The sequence below is a fragment of the Anarrhichthys ocellatus genome, unplaced genomic scaffold, assembly GCF_004355925.1.
Source record: "Anarrhichthys ocellatus isolate YVR2014 unplaced genomic scaffold, GSC_Weel_1.0 scaffold30, whole genome shotgun sequence".
NCBI lineage: Eukaryota > Metazoa > Chordata > Actinopteri > Perciformes > Anarhichadidae > Anarrhichthys > Anarrhichthys ocellatus.
Window position 1 is genome coordinate 4,447,826 of NW_022280060.1, and position 22,275 is coordinate 4,470,100.

Sequence of the window (22,275 nt, forward strand, 5' to 3'; positions counted from 1 at the left end):
CACACACACACACACACACACACACACACACACACACACACACACACCACATCTGGTATTGTTCTTGCTGTACTCAGCTGCAGAGCTTGTAGATATTTCTCTAACATTTACCTCAACTGTGGTCCGGGGTTGCTGTGTGGCACTTCAGATTAAATTCTGCACGCTGCAATAATACTGCTGTCATCCTCATGCAGGGGGAGAGGACTTGACAAGTGTGTGTGTGTGTGTGTTGGTGTGGCTTTCTGTGTGTGTAGCTGTAGAACAGAGACAGGCTGGCCTTCTCACACTCGATATGCTTCCTCGACTCCCTTTCTCTTTGACTCGGACATTCAGATGATGTTGATTTATTTTTGTGAATTTCTTTTATTTCCCCACACAAGTCTGTCTCTCTTGGATGCACAACATGCAGACGGAAATCTATAGCAAGTGGCAATAAGCTGAATGAGCTGATGGAAAGGAAAGGATATATGTGGTAGTGTGCATGTGTGTGTGTGTGACAGCAGGCAGGTTTCCATTCATCCTATCGAGAGGTGACAGTAGAAGCAACAGCGTGCACACTCTCCCCTCCCTTCAACTCCTTCTCTCCTCTTCCAATCCTGCTCACTTATTAAAGCTTAATAGAAGCCAACGGGCCTGCCTGTCAGCCTGACGTACACTGAGCTGCTTGTCTTGAGGCTTCCAGCTCCAATTACAGCGTAGCAATGAGAGGAGAGTGGAGGAGAGGAGAGAGGTGCAGAGAGTACAGGAGGAGAGGAGAGGAGAGAGAAGGAAAGGAGGGACGAGGGATTTAATATAGGCTGTGGAAACGGGAGGAGAAGTGAGGGGAGAAAAGGACATGAGACAAAAGAGGAGAATTGAAACAAAAGAGTTGAGAAGATGAGAGGAAGACACAGCTGAAGAAAAGAGTAGATGGTTGGGAAGGGAGGAGAGGAGAGGAGAGGGATCTTTTATGGGTTGTGGAAAAGGGAAGAGCAGTGAGGAGAGAAAAGGACACGTGACAACAGAGACGGAATTAAAACATACAGTTGAGAAGATGAGAGGAGGACACGCCTGAAGAAAAGAGTAGAGAGGAGTAGAGGGCATTAGTGAGGATTAAAGCGGTGAAGAGGAGAGGGAAAAGGGCTCCGATAGGATATTTGTGAACAATATTCAATAAACTGTACATTTGCAGCAGTTACTTGTCAAATTCAAACTACAAAGGAGCTTGCGCATAGTTAAAAAGTCTCTTTGGTATTCGATTTCCTTTGTCTCTGCCCCAGAGTCATCTGTTCCTTCACACCCATCGTCCTTCCCTCCCGCCAATCCTCCTGTTTGCTGTTAATCCCCTCGTATCTGTCTCTCCTACCCACCACTCCTTTGATCAGCAGAGGTGGCGGCACCATGGGAGTAATGGCTTAAAAATCCAGACGAGAAGTAAAGAAACTTTCACTCGCACACTTCCAAATCAAGTTCCCGCACGATCAAATTTAACATCTGCGCCGACGAAGTGAAGTTTCCGTTACACGGCGAACGTGACAGCTGTACTCATGTTAATCTGGGTGATTTTTAGAATTTTCCCTCATGTCTTCCGCTCTCATTTATCCCTCCGTTCTGCCGGTGAGTAAGGGAAATTAATGAAAAGCCCTGCTAGCTCAATGTCAGTTGTTAAACACTTCCCTTGATTAGAGCACTGGCAGAGGACTCTGTGAATCTGCACGGACCTTGCTCACAATTTGGCGGCACTTTCGACAATGGCCTTGTGAACATGTGTGTGTGTGTGTGTGTGAGATAAAGACCGAGAGTCAGATGCAGTGGAGGGATGGAGGAGAGATTTTTAACCCAGCATCTGATTAGAAGCGCACATCAAACGGATGATCGCAGTTTATTACAACTTGGGTCTAATTTTCACAGTTTTGGCAATCGAGTATGATACTGCACTGTACTCATCAAAGTAATTGCTGAAATCTGGGAACACTGTAGCATCATTACAATGAAGTCTGGCAAGAAACACGAGCGTTCAAACGATCAGAGAAGCCGATGTTAGAGCCGGAGAACCTCTGAGGGATCATATAGCGAAGAAGAAAAACATATTTCAAATAAACTACATTTGTCTATTTCTCTTGTTGTGAACTATTTGAGGGCTTTGCCTCCCCATGCCTTTAGAAATCTAACAAATTAAACAATGTGAAGGGAAAGGGACTCTTTGGTTCAACAGTTCACAACTCATAATAATATGCAAGGGTCACAAACCAAAAGGTTGGGAACCAATGATCTAAACCACTTTATTTTCTGAGGTAAAACTTAATTGCACCCAAGATGTAGGTCATAATTCCTCAATGCACAGGAAGACTGTGTGTGATCATAAAAGTGTGACATAAGTGTGACAATAAAGATAGGCAGGAGGTCTGTTTGCTAATGGATGTTTCAGCAGACAGGAAATTATTAATATGTCGTCCAACCCAGAGTTAAAGCGTGGACGCTTCTCTGACTCCTCGTGTTCCTTGTCTTGTTGGATTTCTTTATAGAGAAGGTTGTTGTGATCTCAGAGCTCCGCAATTAACAATTAAAGCTGCTTTGTTAAACACTAAAAATAAAGTCAAACCATGTCCTTCTTTTGCACATGCTCATCCAACTGTGTGGATGTGAGAAAACAAACAGGATTTCAACTTCCCTCTTTTTGGATTTTTTTACACAACTATTTCTGCCACTTTTCATGCGTACAAACAAGTTCAAGACTATGAATGCCTTCTGTGCGGCGTTATCCCCATAATGGTATTGATTCTCTTCTCTCTCTATGACGAGTGGTTGGACAACATGTTGCGCAAACTAGTTTTATTTATAGCAAAACCCGACACTTATTATTACCGATCGTGATGACCAAAATGACCAAAACCATGTTGTAATAAATTTAAAAATAATTCTATAAAAAACAAAGCCTGTTTCATCTGCTCGCCCTCTCCACCGCTTTTTGATTACTGCCTGCAGGTTTCAGCTAGTTTAGATGTTAACAAATTAATATTGGAACTATTTGAAGCTTCCTACAGTTCAATAAGTTCCGTCATCAAAAGCCAGGCAAGGGAACTTTTATGCAGTTTGAGAGCTCGAATACATGTATTAGAAACGCAGCACATCAAAACAGAACAAAGAGACTTCACAGCATCCCGGTGGACCTGTCGATGCCACGAGCGCACGCTACTGAGCTTGATAGGTTACGACTCTGTCAGCGTACCGCCACTGATCTGAGGGCCTTTCATCTCCAGAATCCACCATTTCTCTGCATGTTAATGTGTTTATGCACGCAGTGACGGCAAGGATGCACGTGGCAAAGCACGTGCGCCGTTGTCTGAATAGGCGCCAATAGATGTATGAAGATGTGTGTGTGTGTTAATAAGTGACTGCGTGCGCTGCCTGCACCCATGGCTCAGTGATTTTGCTCATTATCCTCCTCTCCTTTTCTTCCGTTAAAAGACTGCAGGCACTGTTTTGTTTCTTGTTATTAGCACGTCTTCCTCCTTCCTGCAGTCTTGCTGCTTCCCCCCCCCCCCCCCCCCCCCCCTCCCACCATCCCCATCACTTCTCTTTCAGCACATACGCTGTCTATTTCACTCTCTATTTCCACTATTGCATCTCTCACTCGTTCACACTCTTTCACACACAGTGCGCCTCATGCTGCGAGCTTGCGAGGCCAACGCCGACATGTGTGCGAGGATGGAAACAAGCTGAGAAGGAATTAAAGCTCTTTGAAAAGAAGCATGGAACTCTGCAGAGCTCCTTACTCGGACTAAACCTCGCTTGCTCGTAAACTGTGTTTACTCTCGGGATGATTGTAAAGCCATTTACAGTCCCTGCCTGACAGCGCTTTCACAGCACGGCTGCTGCTGGAGAGTTCTGCACGACTCCCTGGTTAAAGAAAAACAACAACCTCAGCTCCTGAGGGCTAGTCGGACGTGCCCGACCGATCAATACGTTAAAACATTTATGCGCAACGGCCATGTGTTTGCAATTAAAATTCCATAAAATCTCTACCAAAAAACCTACTCCTAATAGATTCAGGTCTTCAGCTGGGTCTATTAGCGAGGGCAGATCAGGTTTTTGGTTGGCTCAGAGCCAGGGATTGTGATGATGACTGTATAATTACATACCTGCACGACTCTCTTTCTGCCTATACATTCCCCTCCTCCACCTCTAAGCTACGCAGTGTATCTTCATTTTTAACTCCCGCCCTCTTCCCTCATCTTGGTTTCTATCTCCCTTTTCGTGCTCACAGAAAAATCTCTGCTTGGGGTGAATGAATGTAAGCCTAGAGGGGGGGGGGAGAGCGCCGCGTGTTAAAATCATCAGAGGGAGGAGGTCTGACTCCCTACCGTTGCCCATAAATGCTTTTTTACAGCCAATGCACATGTGTTGCTGTCAGGAATGTTCCTCATTGAATTTGTGGATTCAATTAAATCAGGAGACAATCTGTTCAACCTTTAGTGAGAGGCAGCTTAAACAAGGGCCAGTCTGTGAGCGGTTTCAGCTGCATCCAATTCAAACAAAGCAACTGGGCTGTGGCGGACACTGTGGTGAAATAAATTGTTTTCCAGAGAGTTTTGTACGCATGAGAGTGCATGTGTGTGTGGACGTACATGTTTCTCCGTAGGATGCTGTTTTCATTCTTTTCCTCTATATACTGAAACTTAGGGGTTACGGACTTGGCTGCGCTTTCGTTTGATAATTGATATTTTCATTTTAGGTGCAAAGCCAAAAGCAAACTGTGGAGAGAAATAATAAATAATCACAAACATGTCACCGGTAATAAATTGGAGAGCAGGTCCGCATAGCATTAGTCTAACTACCTGCCCAGAGGGCTCATATCTCTAGTTCCCAAATCATGAACCAAGCAATTGCAACTTAATCTTTCTCACATGCTACATCCATATATCACTTCAGAGCTATGCACGGTGCTGTACTATGCGCCCACCAGCTGAAAACACATGCCAATTTGTTTTTATGTTAAGTCCCCCAGCGCTGAAGTGTTGGACCGGTTCCTGATACAAATATACGGAGGTTTAACAGAATGATTAAACCATCAGGGTTTATGTCGGGGCGGCACGCCATCTGGGCGGCTGATTGAAACTACCATTCGCTCAGCCACTCGCCCGCTCTGTTAATTTACAGGTCGCCTTTAATGAAATGTCTCCGCCGTGACACGGGCCAAGGCCTCGCAGGTGGAAACGCCATCGGGAGACATCCTGTGCTGAACGATTGTTCAGAATCACAGCGCCGCTGTCAGCACTAAGGAGAGTTTAAGGTGATCAATACAGAGGAGCTGCAACAAACATGCGCGTGAAAGAGATATGAAGGAGGCTGATGGACAGACTGAGAGAGAGAGAGAGAGAGAGAGAGGAAGAAGAAAGACAGAAGGAGAAACAGAGGCTGAGAGAAGCGACAAAGAGAGACATGAGGAAGCGTCAGAGGAAGGAGAAACATAAATGAGATGAAAAAGAATGAGATTGAGACAGAGAGGTGACAAAGAGAAGCAGAGAGAAAGTGGGTGTGGAAAAAGCGCAGAAGTGTTATTGATGTGTTACAGAAAGGAGGAAAAGTGTTGTTTGATTCAGGGAGTTAGGGGAACTCACCGTGATCGATTTCTGTCTGAATGATAGACACAAAAACAATCCCAGGTGTTGTGAGGGGAGAGTAGTTACAGTGCTGTGAATGTCATGCTGCAGGACTCTCTGTTGTGGCATTACACAACGCCTCCAGGTCCTGCTCGCACTTTACTGGACGACTACTACTAGCAAGGGCCACAGACCTGCCGGAGGCCCTTATTCTTCATCAGCTCTCTCTGTATCTGTATCTGTGTGTGTGTGTGTGTGTGTGTGTGTGTGTGTGTGTGTGTGTGTGTGTTGTAGCTTCAGCCAAATCCTTAAATGTCAGTGTCTGGTGTTCAATTAGTAAACATAGTGAGAAGAGCTGGTGGCTTCAGCTGGTGTATGTTTGCGTGAAGCTGTGTTTAAAAAGGTTACAGGTCCCCTCACACAATGTTTAATGTGTGTTATTTTCCAGCTTCTTAACACACACACACACACACACACCCACTTACCCCTTCTTTTTGAGGCTGGCATCTGGATCACATAAGACAACACATAAATCCAATCATGTACACACACGCACACATACTAGTCTTGCCAATGCGCCACGCTTTTGGGATGTATTACATTTCAAGCCCTGCGTGCGTCATTTTAAAGTATTGAGTATAAGTACGTAAGTATTGGTCAAGGTGAAGCCAATTATAACTGCTTCATACCCTAATGGGTAGTTTGAAATTTGAAACTTGTCTTACTGGAATTTCTCTTTTTGACAAAAAATGATGCACTTCCAGCCCAATTTTAATCATTATTACAGTCGATTGTGGTAGTTTTTGTTGAAAATGAAACTGGATTTTGATTACTTCATATCTTTGCAATCAAGCAATCAAACCGGAATCAATCCCGGAAAACTTTCCTGAAAGTTAAATTTCTGAAGAAAGACAAAAACACACTACGGTATTATTGATAAAGAATTTAAGAAATCATCAGGACTTTGTGGGTGTGGTTTGATTCAACTTGACAGTGACATGGAAATACAAGAAAACAACTGTCACATATTGATTCGTATGTTGCTAAATCCTGATAGGTGCATAAAAGTATGCGACGCCACGTTTTTCCAATTGAGCACAGAAAAAAATAAATAACGGAGATCTCTCAACTTTTTCAACTTTGGCACAAAAGTTTGTGTCTGTGTGGAACCCCATAGCTCAGGTTTTAGGGGCCTTTAAGTAGCCTAGTGCATTTGTAATTGAAATGCTAACTTCAGAACATAACTTAAGGACCACAGTGCGGGTGAAGCAAACTGAATTGATTCAATATTCAATATTCAGTCAATATGTTCTTTTTAAAGTCTAGGAATCTATCTGTCTTTATTTTGTTTATTCAACTGTTATCGTGTTTTTTTTTTATTACTCAGAGGGACTCTGTTGCATAATGAGCTGCTCATTTGCATTGCATCTCCCTATCTATTCAATTTTAATTACCCAAAGCATATTCTGAGCTGTCAGGTCATTGGAGGACCTCGGACACTGTAAGCGGCAGCTTGGAACAACAACTTTTGCACGTGTGCAAACATAAAATCAGGGTTTCAACTGAAGCCCTTGTTTTAAAAGTTTATATAATTTTTTTGGTGAAAATCAGTAAAAAAACCAAAAACAAAAAAACTATGAGTGACTGCAGGCTATTTGTGTACAACCCTCCCCACCCAAAAAATTCCCTTCAACCTGTTAAAAGATGGCAACCCTGCACACTCACACACACAAACACATCTATCGTCAAGGAGCCGTGGCTCGCTGAGGGGTCAGTGCGTGTTTGTCAAGGCGCCCTCTGAGGCTCCCGCTATGGAGGAGATGTGAGGAGCCGAGGAAGGACTCGGAGGGAAGAAGTTGGATGAAAGAGCAGAAGCCCTTCAGGAGTCCTCGCACCTTGCCGAGCTATCCAAAGGCTGAGGCTGCTATTCTTATCTTCTCAGAGCTCGCTAAAAAAAATTCCCCATCTCTACACTGAGAAACCGCACACATACAGTATTTCACCTGCCTTTTTTCCTCTGCAATGCCAAAGTACACACACGTCAATTGTTATAAGGCACATAGGTCCTCTTATTTCATCAGCCGAGCCTCTGTATTCACCGAGGGGATCAGCTTTGTGCTTCAAGCCTCTCAGATGCTCCTTGGGGTGCAGAGATGTGTGAGTTTGAGCAAAGTCTGGTGTCTGGGGATGCACAGCTTCACACCACACTTCCTCTATCTCTGCTTGTCTATTCTCTCTCTCTCTCTCTCTCTCTCTCTCTCTCTCTCTCTTTTTGCCACTGGTGTCTGACTTGCAGAAGTGACAGCAGAGGGAGTTAGGAGAGGAGGAAGGACGACTGTGGCGTCAAGAAAGAGGAGACCGCGTCAAACAAAAAATGAACTACTGTGGCGAAAGCGTTTCTTCTCCCCAATTCCTCTCTTTCTTTCTCGTTTCCTATCCCTCTCTTTCTCTCGGTTGGGGTTCAAACTACAGGGCAACTCATTTATCATGAGCAGACTTAAGAGCTTGCTTTAACTAGCTGCCATGTAGATACAAAGAATGTGTCGGCTTTATGGGTCCCCCCTCATAAGCCTCAACTCAGGCCCCGTTCCAAACCGCAGCAATTAGGATGGAACTAGATGAGACCATGGCCGTAAATTTGCCAACAAATTTTCTTTCCTGCACAAAGCTCCTCGCAACATCACAGCCACCGGCGAGACAGACAGAGTCGGTCCGGGCTCTGCGGTGATCGTCATCAAACTCCAACATGATGCCACAACAAGGAATCTCCATTCCGTCTTCTCCTCATTGATGTTTCAGTGGACCTCAATTACTGAGTGATTGCATCCCGCTGTTGCACCAGTCAAAACACTGCCTTTCTTCTGGAAATATTTTCATAGCACCATAATTGCTTCCATCTGTAGCTACATTGTGGCAACACTAGCTATGTCATTATGGCTGAGTGAGTTCACAGCGAAACGGGTGGCGAATGTGTTCGTGCGAGTGTGAACGATCCTGGATGAGTTGGTGAGCGTCTGGAAGCGTGCACTCGCTGGAGAGCTCTGTTATTTACTTTTATCAACGTGGAGGAAACAGAGATTTGAGAAAAGTGTTGAGTCGGAACAACGAGGGAACGTGATGAAGCAGGACGTGTCTCCTGTAGCAACAGCACCACACACACACACACACAGACACACACAAACACACACACCTCTTACTCCTATTTGATGGCTGGTTTAACAGAGTTGACTTTAGCTGATGAGCTGTCTGTGCAAATGCAATTTGACTCGTTAGCCCCAAACAGGCCTGCAAACAGCTAAATAAAGTGAGCCAGTGTTTAGCTCATTACTGCTGGGAGATTCAGGTGCTAACAAAATGATTTGGGTGTAAGAATCTCTTTCCTTTAGAGTTAAGAGACCCTCATGGCAATTTAAAAGAGAGAAGTTGGAGGCTTGACAGACCATTTAGCCCACGTTTATGCTGTAACTGATCTGCCAGCCAGCAAGGGTCACGACCTGGAAAAACTGAGAGCTGGCCAATCGACACGTCGCGATAACCTGCCGTAAGTGGATCTGACATGCTATAACGTCTGTCGACGCCCGAACCAAATCTGACTCATTGCGCTGTTTACAGGACTGGTTTCTATTACCTGTCACATGCACGTTCACACATCCTCGCCCCAACACACTCGATCACACTCGCCAGAGCAGTTCAGAGTTAGTTCGGTGATTTCTGTCAGCGGGGCGTGTTCTGCTCAAACATCATTAAAACTGAATCCAGCATAAATCCAGCTGCAGTTTGTCACGCTGGCTGAGTTGTCCACCGTGAAGAGACTAATACTTTAGAGGGCACACAACTGCTCACACACATTAATGGCTCTATTCTCCTGCAAGCAGAATTGTTAGCTCAAACTCTGGGCACAAGTGGCTCTGACCAACTCATTTATTTTGCAACTTGCAATCCTGGCTCAGCAGGGTAAGAAGTGTAATAGAGGTTGAAGCAAAAATTAATCATTTTTGTAGTGGGAGTAATACAATATCAGCACATGGAGTCAGGGCAAGCTTCACGAATCACGTCAGGTCTGACAGTTTGATAATGGTGTTCAGGAGGTGCAGAATCCCAAATCATTATGTACTCCGTAGACCAATCATTTTTTAAGTGAAGTGGGGAACTGACCTGGTGTTATTCAGGGTTCCTTCAGCTTAAGGCAAGTTAGAATTAAGACTTGTAAACACTTTCTTAATTAAATTTAAGACCAACTTTATAATCAAAATTGAACGTGCTGTTAGTTCCACCATCCTGCTCAGGGAGACGAAGACGAGAGACGTTCGAAAATTACTTCAAAAACAGATGTTACTTGAAATTTTGAATTTCAATGTCAGAAAAAAAAAAGGTTCAAAGAATCCTACCTCCCCTGTTTAGGGATTCTAAGACTTATGAAAGATTGCTTTCAGACATTTTAATACCAATTAAAGACTTGTTTTAGATGAATGAATTCAATGCCTTTCAAGACCATTAAAGAAAATATAATAAAGAATGACATCATCCTCCAAAAACTATTAAAAATGCAACAAAGTCTTGCAGCATTTCATTTTCTTTAGTTACAATCAACAGAGTTGAAAATAATTGCATTAACAGCAAAATTGAAAGAGCTTTTATACTGCTAATAATCTGTGTGTCTGTGTGTTTATCAGTCTGAAGTGCAGACAATTTGAGATGTATTTCCTTTGTTATATCCCAGTGTGAATGTACGCACACTGTGTGACCTGAGCGTGAATGTGAGCATTACAAGCCATCACTCAAACTACAGACTAAAGATGGAACAAACATTATTCCAGCTGCTTTATGATGGTAAGGGAAAATACTTCACATTTCATCCTAAAATCCTTGAAGCACAACATTGAAAAGTGTCTTTTGATGTGTGTTTGAAAGATGTGTCAAAGTTAAAGAGGTGAAACTCAAAGTGCATGAACGTTGTGGGATTTTCTGTGCGTGCTGCGCGGATACTAAAGCCTTGAAAATTGCTCTTTGTGCATGTGTTTGCAATAAAATGTGGCCTTAGCAGGTGCAAATGCAAAAGTTACATGTCAGAACGGCTGAGTCTCTTCACCCCCCCTCGGCGCAAGTGTGTTTGTTTGGACCTACAAAATTACCGAACAACAATGAAATTAGCTTGCTTTAGCACCTGAGAGAAAGTAGAGCACATAGGCTAATAGACCTACACACACACACGCACACGCACACACACACACGCACGCATACACACACACACGCACATAATTTAACCCAGTCATTTCTCTGACCTCATCTTTTTCATCATCTTTGTCCCTCCCACAACACATCGTCTCCATTAGACGTTGTGCTTCCAAACTCTGCTTTGATCAGAGAGGGTTTAGAGCAACGGCATGTGTCTACATACTACTATTTGGTGTGTGTGTGTTTTGGGGGTGATCTTTACAACAACAAGGCAATAACCTTAGCTACACTCCACTTCTTCATGTAGTTTTTCCACGTTAGATTTTTAGCAAAGGTGCCATCATCCACTTTTATGCCAAAATAGGAAGAACCGAATGATGCAAAAGATAAAAAAGTTGATACTAGTGTGAAGTTAGGAGAAGGGCAGCAGCTCTGTGATATATGAAAAGAGAGATTGAGAGGGTGTGAGGCAGGCAGTTCACATCACCTAGACAGAATTACAGCTTGGCCACAAGCCCACTGAGGAGGCCAGTGTCAGCGCTGTGACACAGGAGACGCCGGTGGCACTCTCAGTCTATTTGTCACACCGGCCCGGCCGTGCACCCTCTCCTCGCACTTCCCTGAACCTCCCACCATTCTCTAAGCTTTCATCCACCCTCACCTTTCGTCTTTTCCCCACTCTCCTATGTGATTATCCTACCGCCTCGCCTTTCTCTCCTCCCCTGACCTCGCTCTTTCGGTTCTCTCTTTCCTTTTATTTTCTTATTCACCCTTTTGACTTTACACTTCTGATCCTCTGAACCGTTTCACCCGTTCCGTCCTCAAAGTTTGCCTTCTTCCTATGATCTCTCAATCTCTTTTTCACTCCGCTCTCTACTCCTTGATCTGATTTACCCGGCCTCATCTCCCCATCCCCGCTCTTCTCAGCTCCATTCCTTCTCCCCTTTGCAGAATCACCCTTGATATCTATTCGACTGCCATCAGCCAGAGGAGAGATGGAAATCGATTCTCCTTCCAGCAGCCGCTTCTCTTTGGCTAAGGAGGAAGGGGGAGGCCGTTAGCTGGGCTCTAAGTAAGGCCGTCCATCCATCTTGCTTTGAGGTCTGACGACAAGGCTGCTGTGGAATAAGTGGAGCACTGACTGGGACTGGAGAGAGAGAGATGAAACATGGTGGAGAGGAGAGGCACTGGAGCAGCACAGGAGCAAAGACTAGGGCACAATAAATGACTTGGCTGCAAAGCCAAAACTAGCATAAAAAATCGGAATATAACCAGCCTAACCTCAACCTTAAAGGGCCAGTTCATTTAAATTACTGACAACCTAATTCTCACTTGCGTTTTATTGTGCCAGGTTTTCAGACCCACGTCTCTGAGATCTCTCAAGAGGTTCAGACATAAAAAAAAGATCCATTTATGACATATGTACAACGTTTCAGTCGTAGCATCATTGTCAACTTACCAGAAACAATTTCTTTGAAAAATGTTTCACGCATATTTAAACAATATGTCTATTTGTAACCTCATATCAGATAGTATACATACATATGTACATGAGTTTTTCGTAGTTCAACCAAAGAGGAATTTTCCCTCGTAAACGTCTGACATTGTTGTATTTGAAAACTTGTTAGGTACCAGAAGAGGTCAAATTAGCTTAGCTTGTAGTTTATGAGAAAAAGGAAAGAATAAAGTAAAATGTATGTAAAAGAACAATGTGTTACTGCTTTCCTGCCATATTAATCATCTTGTGATGCAGAGTCACCAAAACCTCCGGGTTGAGAGGGCCTTTAACATTTCCTGTTACCTCATGCCTAACCACAATCTTGATTAAAAATCATGATTTAAAAAGCTGTTTTTTTAGGATCACCGACTGCTGAAGATTGTATGAAGTTTCATCGAAAACATACACTCTTCTTTGTGGGAAAAGGTAAACAAAGGGAGGGTGGAAATGAGTTTGCTGAATTTCCCCAAAGAGAGGTACACAGGCCAACACCTTATCTCCCCGCTCATCTGCTGGGTCAAGATACAGACATGTGCAATGAGTTTAATATAGCGATATGAAATATTCAGCAACCAAAAGCCTTCAGTCTATTCCACCGATCCAGGTCCCTGAAGAGTTTGTGCTGGTGTGTGTGAGCACCTGTGTGTGCTTGTCAGTACACAGATGTACAGTATGTGTCCCGTGTACATTAGGACTGAGCCACGTGGAGAGAATTACAGAGAAAGATGCTGACGGACGCATATAAAGAGGCCGTTTTTAAAGTCTTAACAGCGTCAGTGACAGTTTGTCATAACAAGCTCAAGCTGCGCCTCTTTGTCTTCCTCTAACTGAATATTGTCTTTTCAGATGGCTGGAAGAATCTTAGTCTTACGGGACGACAAAGAGAGATGATCTCAGCGTTAACTAGGAACAGGAAACACTGAGGAAATCATCCGTATCCGAGACAATGAAAGTGTCAAATAAGAGAAGAGATATGATAGGCTAGGCCAATAGACCGAGGTCATCACAACATCGGAGACAAAGTGCTGTCTAAGTGGCAGCCTTCGGCAAAGATGCTGCCTCACATTCCTGCCATGTCAACCCAGCAGCTCTCGTCTCACCTCCCGTCAACAGAGTGCAACTCGGGTATATTTCATGACTGGATCAGACGCCGGCACATGCAGAGCTCAGAAATTCGTCAAAGGCCGGACCAGGGAGCAGGACCGTACATCTCTATTGTATAGATTGATTGTGTATCGCTAAGGTAGAACATGTTTCATTAAGTTAAATATGACAAGAAAAAAATGTCTGGAGTAAACCAAAGCTGGGTGATTATTGTGAATGTAATTCTAATAATCTTACTGTAAATTGTAAAGGAATTGTCTTTTGGTGATATAATTTAAGAAAACAATAATTTAGGCTCAACTAAGAGCTGGCATATTGCCTTTTCATATAGAAATGGGTAGGTCTGCTGCTTTCGGTCAAGGAAATTGAAATGAATGACTCACAATGAACTTAAATAGTAGCTGTAATGTAACATTGACATTCAAATTGGCAATATATGTTGTCAATTTAGATCACCCAGCCAAAACAAATTACGCAACACTCAGCTTTTATATTCCACCTCACACAAAGTTTCAGGTGCATGAAGCACGGCATTAAATACAGGAAATAAGCGATAAAGGCAGCGTTTGTTGACTGGGTAGATTTATTTGCTTTCTGTTTTCTTTGATTTATTTCTCACAAGTCCCCCAACTTTATGCAAATGTAATATTAAATCGCTGTAGCAGTCCTGTAGTTGGTAGAGAGCATACGGCACATTCTGGAAAAAAAAGGCGCTGCGATGATCTACAGTGTGCGGTGAGTGGAAAGTCATTCTTCAGTGTTGGTGCCATTACTTTCTCTGACCTTCCGAGACCTTGAACCATTGGTCAAGATATAACAAGTGCAGAAAGAGGATACAAAACTAGAGCTTGTCAGACACTCCATTAGCACTGACCAAGAGTAATTATGGTCTTCTCTCACCCGCTGGTGGAGTACAATAATGATCATAGAAGTTGTATTTTTTTAATTACAAGCTTCCTGCACAACACAGTATTTTCTGGAGTGTAGTTCCCTTGCGGAGAATGAATATCAGATTTTTCTTCCAGTTTGTGTTATTTTACAAACACTAACTTGCAGGAATTAAAAGCAGGATACATGCACAACCTGATCTGTTGGGTTTTTCAGAGCAGGACTAAACTCGCCACCACATGTTCTATAAGGGGCTACACATGTGATCAATGGAGACAGATAACTATCTTAACTTCACCATGCATAGCGTGAGCATCAAACCATCACAGAGCCCCCCCCCCCTTGGTTTTGGTGGTCAGAGGACCTGAAATGAAAGAGCAGTATCAAACTGCTGGATTAGAGCTGTTCGCGGGTTCTGATTATGCAATATTTATCTGTTCTTTTCTCAGGGAGCACGGCACATGAACTCGGGGAACTTTCAGAAGTGAAGGATTAATTTGCACGCATTGGAATTAGCGCTCAGATCAAAGAGAGAGGGGGGGCGTCAAGGGAGTATCCAAAACCTCTGTGTATCTGGAATAGAGATTTTCGCTCTGCTGTGTACCACTTCTATTTTCAGAAGAGAGAGAGAGAGAGAGAGAGAGAGAGAGAGAGAGGGGAAACATCAAGGGGAATTTAAGCTGAAGTGGAATATAATTAACCACATGTATTTGGAACAAAACCTACCGGACCAAAGCAAAGATAGTATACAAGTATGGACAGTAAACAGTGGGAAGAACAAAGTTAGCTTTAAAACATACACAGGGATTTTCCTGCCAGCTCGACAAAACGAGACCAGCTGACCGTCTTCATGTTCAGATTGGTTTCTACTCTAGGGACGAGTAAGAAACTACAGAGCTCTGAGGTGGATTGGGACTTTTCTCTGTGTTTATTTACGGATTTCCTGTGTATAAACTGAAACTATACCAGTCTATTCCTCTCCTTTTACTGTATTGTTGTTTACCCTGAAGAGACACACGCTACGTAAGGATCTTAGCACAGACAAGAGAGCTATTAGCTTTAACACTTGTGGGCAAACACACACACACACAAAAACACACACAGACTCATCATTCCTCTTACCGTCACAGTCACCCAAGTGGGCCACGTTTCCCTGTTCAACATCTTGCTCGAACGGCAGTCTGCAGAGGAGAAGAGACACAGTCATTAATCAGAGGACACGGAGGCCCGGCGACACGGCCACCGACACACAGCACAGATCCACTCCGATAGAGGAAAACTATCTCAATGTTACAGCAGAGGACGAGCTACGAGGGAGCGTATATCTCTATAAGCTCCTATAACACTTTGATGGTATTGTTTCTATTTCGACAAAGTGAGAAAAAAGAAAATCATTAAAACAGCAAAAGAGCTCCCTTGAGCGGCTTAATTTCTTGCAATAATCACTGTTATAATTCAAAGATAACCACTTATGCCTGCAGGGGCATTAATTAGATGAATTAATGCATTGAATGAGCAATATTTCTAGGTCGGCATTCTTGTCTTCACATTACATTTGAAAATCAATGTCTTCAAGTATTTAGGAGTTAGAGTAGGGGAATATGTTTCAGTCATTAATATGGAACTTAAGGTAGGGAGGCTGTTCAAACACACTGCAAATTATAAGATGAATATCCTATTTTTATGAAAAACATTATTCCTTTCTGGAAAACGTCACTTGTCATGAAAGTATACGTTCAACAAAACCTCCAGCTTTACTCATATTCTACTGAGATTCCCACATATCTTATTTCTACAACTCCATCCTCGAGCTTTAAAACTCATTTCCCATTCAGGGAACAGGGGAGCAAAAGCAACTCCAAGGACAAAAACATATGATGAGGTGAGGAAGCAGAGAGGAAATGAGAACAGCACAGAGACCAGGTGCTCACAAAGAAAAACACAACTGCTCATGGCTCTTATCAGGGGAAAACAGCACCAAGATGCAAAACACAGGCTGTGTGTGTGTGTGTGTGTGTGTGTGTGTGTGTGTGTGTATAATACAATCATGATTACATAATGTAATACATTTCCAATCCACTTGTACCAAAATCAGACAAACACAAGGTTTTCATTCGGGTATCAATGATTGGACATCTGATGTAAAACTGCACACACACACACACACACACACACACACACACACACACACAAACAACAACGCACAGTTACTAATCAGGACTACATAATTACCATGTCTAATCAAGAAGTTGGTAATTGTGCGCCTTAAAAAGCTTGTTTACTTGCCAATAAAGTGAAGAGAAGATCAACACGACAAGAGGCAGGAAACGGTTAGCTTAGCTTAGCATAAAGACTGGAAACAGCTACCCAGAATCTGTCCAGGTAAAAACAATCTGCCTACCAGCACCTCTAAAAGCTCAATAATTAACACGCTATATCTCATTTGTCTTATCACCACATAAAGTGTCACACAACAAGCTTTTATTTAACTAAATTTGCGTCCCAAAATGTCGAACTATTCCTTTAATAAACAATTATTTTGACTTTAATGCATGATCTATAAATTGATGTTTCTAGGGCATCGTATTTTAGAAAGAACTAGATTTAAACTGACTGAGACTTAACTCACATTTGCGATCAAAGACTTGTTTTAGTAAGGATCCATCAGTGAGCACTTGGCAGCATACAAGCTCTAGAGACCTCATGCAAGCCCAATTTAAAGATCGGAAGCATGTTTTAAATGCATCTTTCTTCACTTGCAAGAGGCATTCGCCTGCATTACATTCTGGTTGATATGGATGGATATAACAAGCTTTGCTCGGTCTTTTGTGGTCATGAGTTAGTCAAAACAACACTTTGGATTCAACAGGAAATTCTTTACACAGAAGTAAATGACCATTTAAAGTTCTACATTGGTCCCCCAAATAGCGCTGCTGCACCGAATCACTATTTGGCCTCCAAACAACCCTTGAAGAACCAGAGCAAAATAAAAACAACTCATTGCGACAAAGTGACTAAGAAGTCGGTATTCTGCAATTAGCTAAAGGCTCAGGCAGCATCGCAGCCAACATCTGTGCTTTTAATGCCTAGAAATCACTGTGACAAATGAGTCCAAGTGCACTGTGAACAAACAGCGGGTTGTCACCTTAACAAAGAATAATGTTTTGTGTTCAGTTGGCTGCCTCTCAGGGATTGTGGGTCATTTACTTTGTATACATTAGCTTTGCCTGTGTGTGTGTGTGTGTGTGTGTGTTGTTGTTTTTTTTTAATTTCCATTAAATTCTCCCTAAATTTAAAGACTTCATAATAAAAAGGAACGTGATAAAGACCATATGTGTATTCATGTTGGATGTTTGCGTGTTAACAGTAATGATGGCCAACCAAGACTACTTGTGCCCCAGGGGTCACTTCTGCAGTTGCCAGAGGCTATGTGGAACAATGGTGGAGTCGCTCAGCTAATCTAATAAAATATAAATTACAGTTTCATTTAGAAATACAACACCATGTTGCAATTAAGAGAGAGTGAATAGTTAGAACGTGAACACTTTGCTAAAAGTAATGGATAAACAGTTCGGTCACAATATTCTCACTGGCAGAAGCAAAAGAAGGTGAGATATGTTTTGTATCACCTCGTTTGCAGCATAATAATAACACTCTGGGACAAAGCAATGAAACCATTTTTCCTCAAACTGTCCAAGATCAACTAATCAGTACTATACGAAATTACCATGTCTGAATCGAAGTGCAACACAACAAGTGTTGGTTCACCTAAATTAGCATCCACAACATCCATATAATGAATCAGCTATAACACCTAAACATAAGCAAAATGGATAAGCAATTGTACAGTCACAATATTCTCACCGGTAGAAGCAAAAAGAAGGTGACAAATGTTTTTGTTACACCTTGTTTAGCAGTTCGATAATAACACTCGGGGACACAACAATAAAACCAGTTATCCTCCCAGTTCAACACACACAACTATTTTCTTGCAGAATACAAAACTTCTTTTTTTCCTCAGAAACTGCCTAAATTAGACATATAGCATCAACTGCTGAGCTCTCCTCTGGCGTCAGTTTGCACAGAGAGGTTGCATTTAGTCCACAAAGAGGAAATCCGCAGTAACTCAATGCAAAATCGATTGCAGAGTTGACCGACCTTGGTAAATCAAATCAAAACCAACACAGAGCCCTTTAATAGTATAAGCAGGCAGCCTGAGGTGGTCTAAAGACCCATGTTGTCTGTTCTGCTGGCACTACACCTGTGTTCTGAAGGCCTAATTCAATAAACAGCCTGACTAAAGAGAGATTTGATTTCACTGGAGGGAGGCAGCCACCACTGGAAAACAGACCACCGCATTCAGTAGCAGGAGGAGAGAGAGAGAGAGAGAGAGAGAGAGAGAGGTCACACAAACACAAATACTCTCACATTCACGCACATCCAGACAACACTGTGTCTTGGTACGTCATTTATAACACAGACAGTGTTACACAACAGAGAAGCAAAACACAAAACTCTGCTCTCAGTCACACAAGTATACACAGTGTTATATGGCCACCACCTGATAACAAGCAAAGTGGAAGAACATCGTAGTGTTTAACAGCGACAGCAGACATCTTGAATCAATAATGTACAAAGAGCAGACTGTGTGACAGGTTACTTAGAGTGCACAGATGTTACTCAGATGCTCAAGTAGTCTCAGATAGAACCAAGGACTTCCAGACCAGATAAATGATATATGGGACGTCTCTAAGGGTGGTCTGCTACTGTAGGTGTGCTGTCGGGAAAAAATAACCTTGAGAACGATGCTAAAAGTGGAAATAAATCAAATCAAAACAAACCAAGATAAAAAAAAAAAAAATCACCTGAAGATCAAGGAGAGGGAACAGAGAAAGGTGGTAAAACAGCATGTGGACTTAAAAGACAGACAAGGAATAAACCAGACAGAGTGGCAGTATGTTGATGCAGGGCAGGTACTGTATACTGTGTGCGTTGTGGTGATGTTCATACGAATAGAGAGGTGTCATACCTGGTCCCAGGTCTGAGGAAAGAACAAGTGCTTCCTCTGGTCCAGCCACAGTAAGGATCCCTGGAGGCGATACAGTTCCTGCAGAGACACAAAAAGATACTCAATGAACCACAAATAATCCCTATTTCACTTTAAATGAATGTAGCTTAAATGTATTCATGTAGCTTACATGTAAATGTAATTTGCTCGATTTGCATGTATTTCACACAAGGGCTTGCAACTCACAGTATTTTCATTTCTGATTAAATTAGGGATTTTCTTTGATATTAGATTAGTCAACGAGTCTATTACTAGAAGTCAGGATATCTCGTCATGAATTATTTTTGCACATCTGTGCCCATCAACTAGAAATCTATTTTATATTGATTTCCTACTTAGCTCTTCATATCAAACTTCTTAAGACTTGAAACTTGCTCGATGATGTAATTCATCACAGGGAATATTTTGTCATCTACTTCAATATTGGGCAGGTTGGACGTGTAGCTGAGAGCAGAATCAGATTGGATTTCAAATGCTTTCTTGTTTGTTAAAGGGAGAGTGTGTAGGATTTGGTGGCATCTTGCAGGGTGGTTGAAGATTGTAACCAACTGAAGAGCCCTCCGCTCTCTTCTGCCTCTCCAAGACATGTGGTTAAAGAGCCACCAGGTACAAAACTGTGGTAACGCCGTTCGCCTCGCTCAGAGGCCATTCATACCAAAATAACTCCACTGTAGAAGCAACGTGAGTCAGGCGGCGGCTGGCGACACCACAGTTTTTCACTCTGCGGCTCACTTTACCACAGTTTCACAAGCCTAAAAGCCTTAAAAGCCTAAAAGCCACAAGCCTTAAAAATGTGAAAGGCCGGTGCTTGGTTTGTCCATTCTGGGCTACTGTAGACACTTGGTGGTAAAACATGAAGGACTGTGTGAAGATGAGCCACTTCCGATATAGACATGAACGGCTCATTCTAAGTCAAAGAAAACACAACAAGTCTTAGTTTCAGGAGATTAAACACTAGTGAAAACACAACTATGATTAATATATTCCATTTCGGCTAACAGATCCGTGAAATGCTTAACACCGGCCCTTTAATCGTTTAAAATACTTAGTTCTCGCAATGAAGCATGAAAGTTAATTCTTGACTAGAGGATGGAGATCCAGATAAAAGTTTTGGAAAAGGCTTAGTAGTGTACTTCAAATGAAGTACACTAGGATATAGAGACATTGTGGGATTTATTCTGTCCTAGCAACCTGTTATATGCAAGAACTCACCACATTTTCCTCACAATAACAGATTCACAATGTCCGAGTTAGTGGCCATTTGTCTCTTGAGTTTGATTTTCAGACAACATGGTTCATGAATGACGTATATTTCAACTCCACTTCTTAAACATCAGATGTTAGAAAGCCCTTGATTGCAGCAACAAAGAGTTTTTAAAATGAAATGCTCTCTGTTCACGACTAGAATGATAATGTTAGGCTGAATAACAAAACACAAACTCAGTGATGTTCACCGTTTAGGATTACTGATCTCAAGACAAATTCAAGTCTCTGTCAGTACATTTTTTAAACCTAGCATCATGAATAGAAATTGCTGTGTGCCTAAAAGGGAATCATTCTAAAAACCTGCAGTACCTGATGGATGGCAGAGATGTCAAGTAGCCTAAAATGGATTAATCGTTGTTGACTGATTAAATGTAAAACCTCTGATATCTGTGTGTGCACAACATTACTTTTTAATGACGGGTCTGCAAGTGGGGTTAAACGAGGTTAAAATGTCAATCTGCAACTGTATGAATTGGAAAGCAGACTGTAAAATGTTGAATTATTAAAGATTTAAAGAAAAAACAGCCAACAATGTAGACTGGAAGCTGTGTGGAAAGGAAGCACTCACAACCACTCTTCGAAGGTTAAAAACCAGACCTGAAGCTGCTGAAGCGTGACTAAGAAATCTCGAACATACAAAACGTTAACTCTCAGTCTCCGATCTAAACACATACACTCACAAACTAAATGCACCTCAGGAAGAACGTGAGCGTTTCCTAATGTGCTCTGGATTACACGCTTGTGTGACTCACCTGGTTCAGTGAACACACTTGTGCACTTGTGCACGCCTGATGTGCACCGGCTTGTGTTAGTGTGTCAGTAGACCCAGTAAATGTGCCAGCGAGGGAGAGGGAGTCTGTATCGTGGTGCTTGTGTGGGTGTATGCAGGTGAGACATTATTACTTTGAATATATGCATTTCTACGTTTAATTATGTAGGATTAGTGGACTCAGGGTATCGCTGTACCTTCCGTTTCCGTTAAACAAATTCATTCTGGCAAACTGCCTGAATACCAAACTTCACTTGGAGCTTCTGATAATCTTATAACTGCAAGATGAGGTGAAGAAATATATAAAATAGCTGCTATATTAAACAATATCTCATCAATTATTAACACATTTCATTATGATTATGCCTTATACGGTACTAGAACTGATGATGATCGAATATTATTCAACTATTATAGTGCAGAGTTAACTTTATTGTCCCTGGGGGGTAGTCGGTCTTATTCACAGTGCTACAGACTGCTGCGTTACATTAAATGAATCATCAGAAAAGTAACAAGAAAACATTTTAAAACACAGACACATTTGACAACACAACAGCTTAAAAAAGAACCTGTTACAATTAAATGTAAAAGGTTCTTTATATGGATAAAAGATTTGTTACGTGCTTATTATTGTCATAAGCTTCATTATCGTTTATTATTGTCATTTATTCACCATATAATGCTTTACGCTGCCAGAAACTACTTTTATTATTATCTGTTAAAATGATGGTGTATCTATAATAAAAATAAAGATTGCAGTCAATGGTAATAACAGCGTTACATTTAACGGTAAAGTATTACACTAACAGCTTTTATTACAATTTACTGGCGCATTTATTGCATTTTGACTCATTTCAGTATATAAGGCAGTTAACACATTATCACTTTGCTCAAGGGCACAGTGACAGTTGTTATTAAGTTGTAG

The 22,275-nt window shown here is 42.1% G+C and overlaps 1 protein-coding gene across 2 annotated transcripts in view; it reads right to left on the reverse strand.

Annotated features, from left to right (window-relative positions):
* Positions 1–22,275, reverse strand: part of sema6bb (sema domain, transmembrane domain (TM), and cytoplasmic domain, (semaphorin) 6Bb) — a 123,989-nt gene that overhangs the window by 5,364 nt on the left and 96,350 nt on the right. For both annotated transcript variants that reach the window (XM_031863934.1, XM_031863932.1), the window contains 2 exons: positions 19,277–19,354; positions 15,370–15,428 (listed from right to left, as the gene is read on the reverse strand). In XM_031863934.1, the coding sequence (XP_031719794.1) occupies positions 15,370–15,428; positions 19,277–19,354 (137 nt within the window). The remainder of the gene's footprint in view (positions 1–15,369; positions 15,429–19,276; positions 19,355–22,275) is intronic.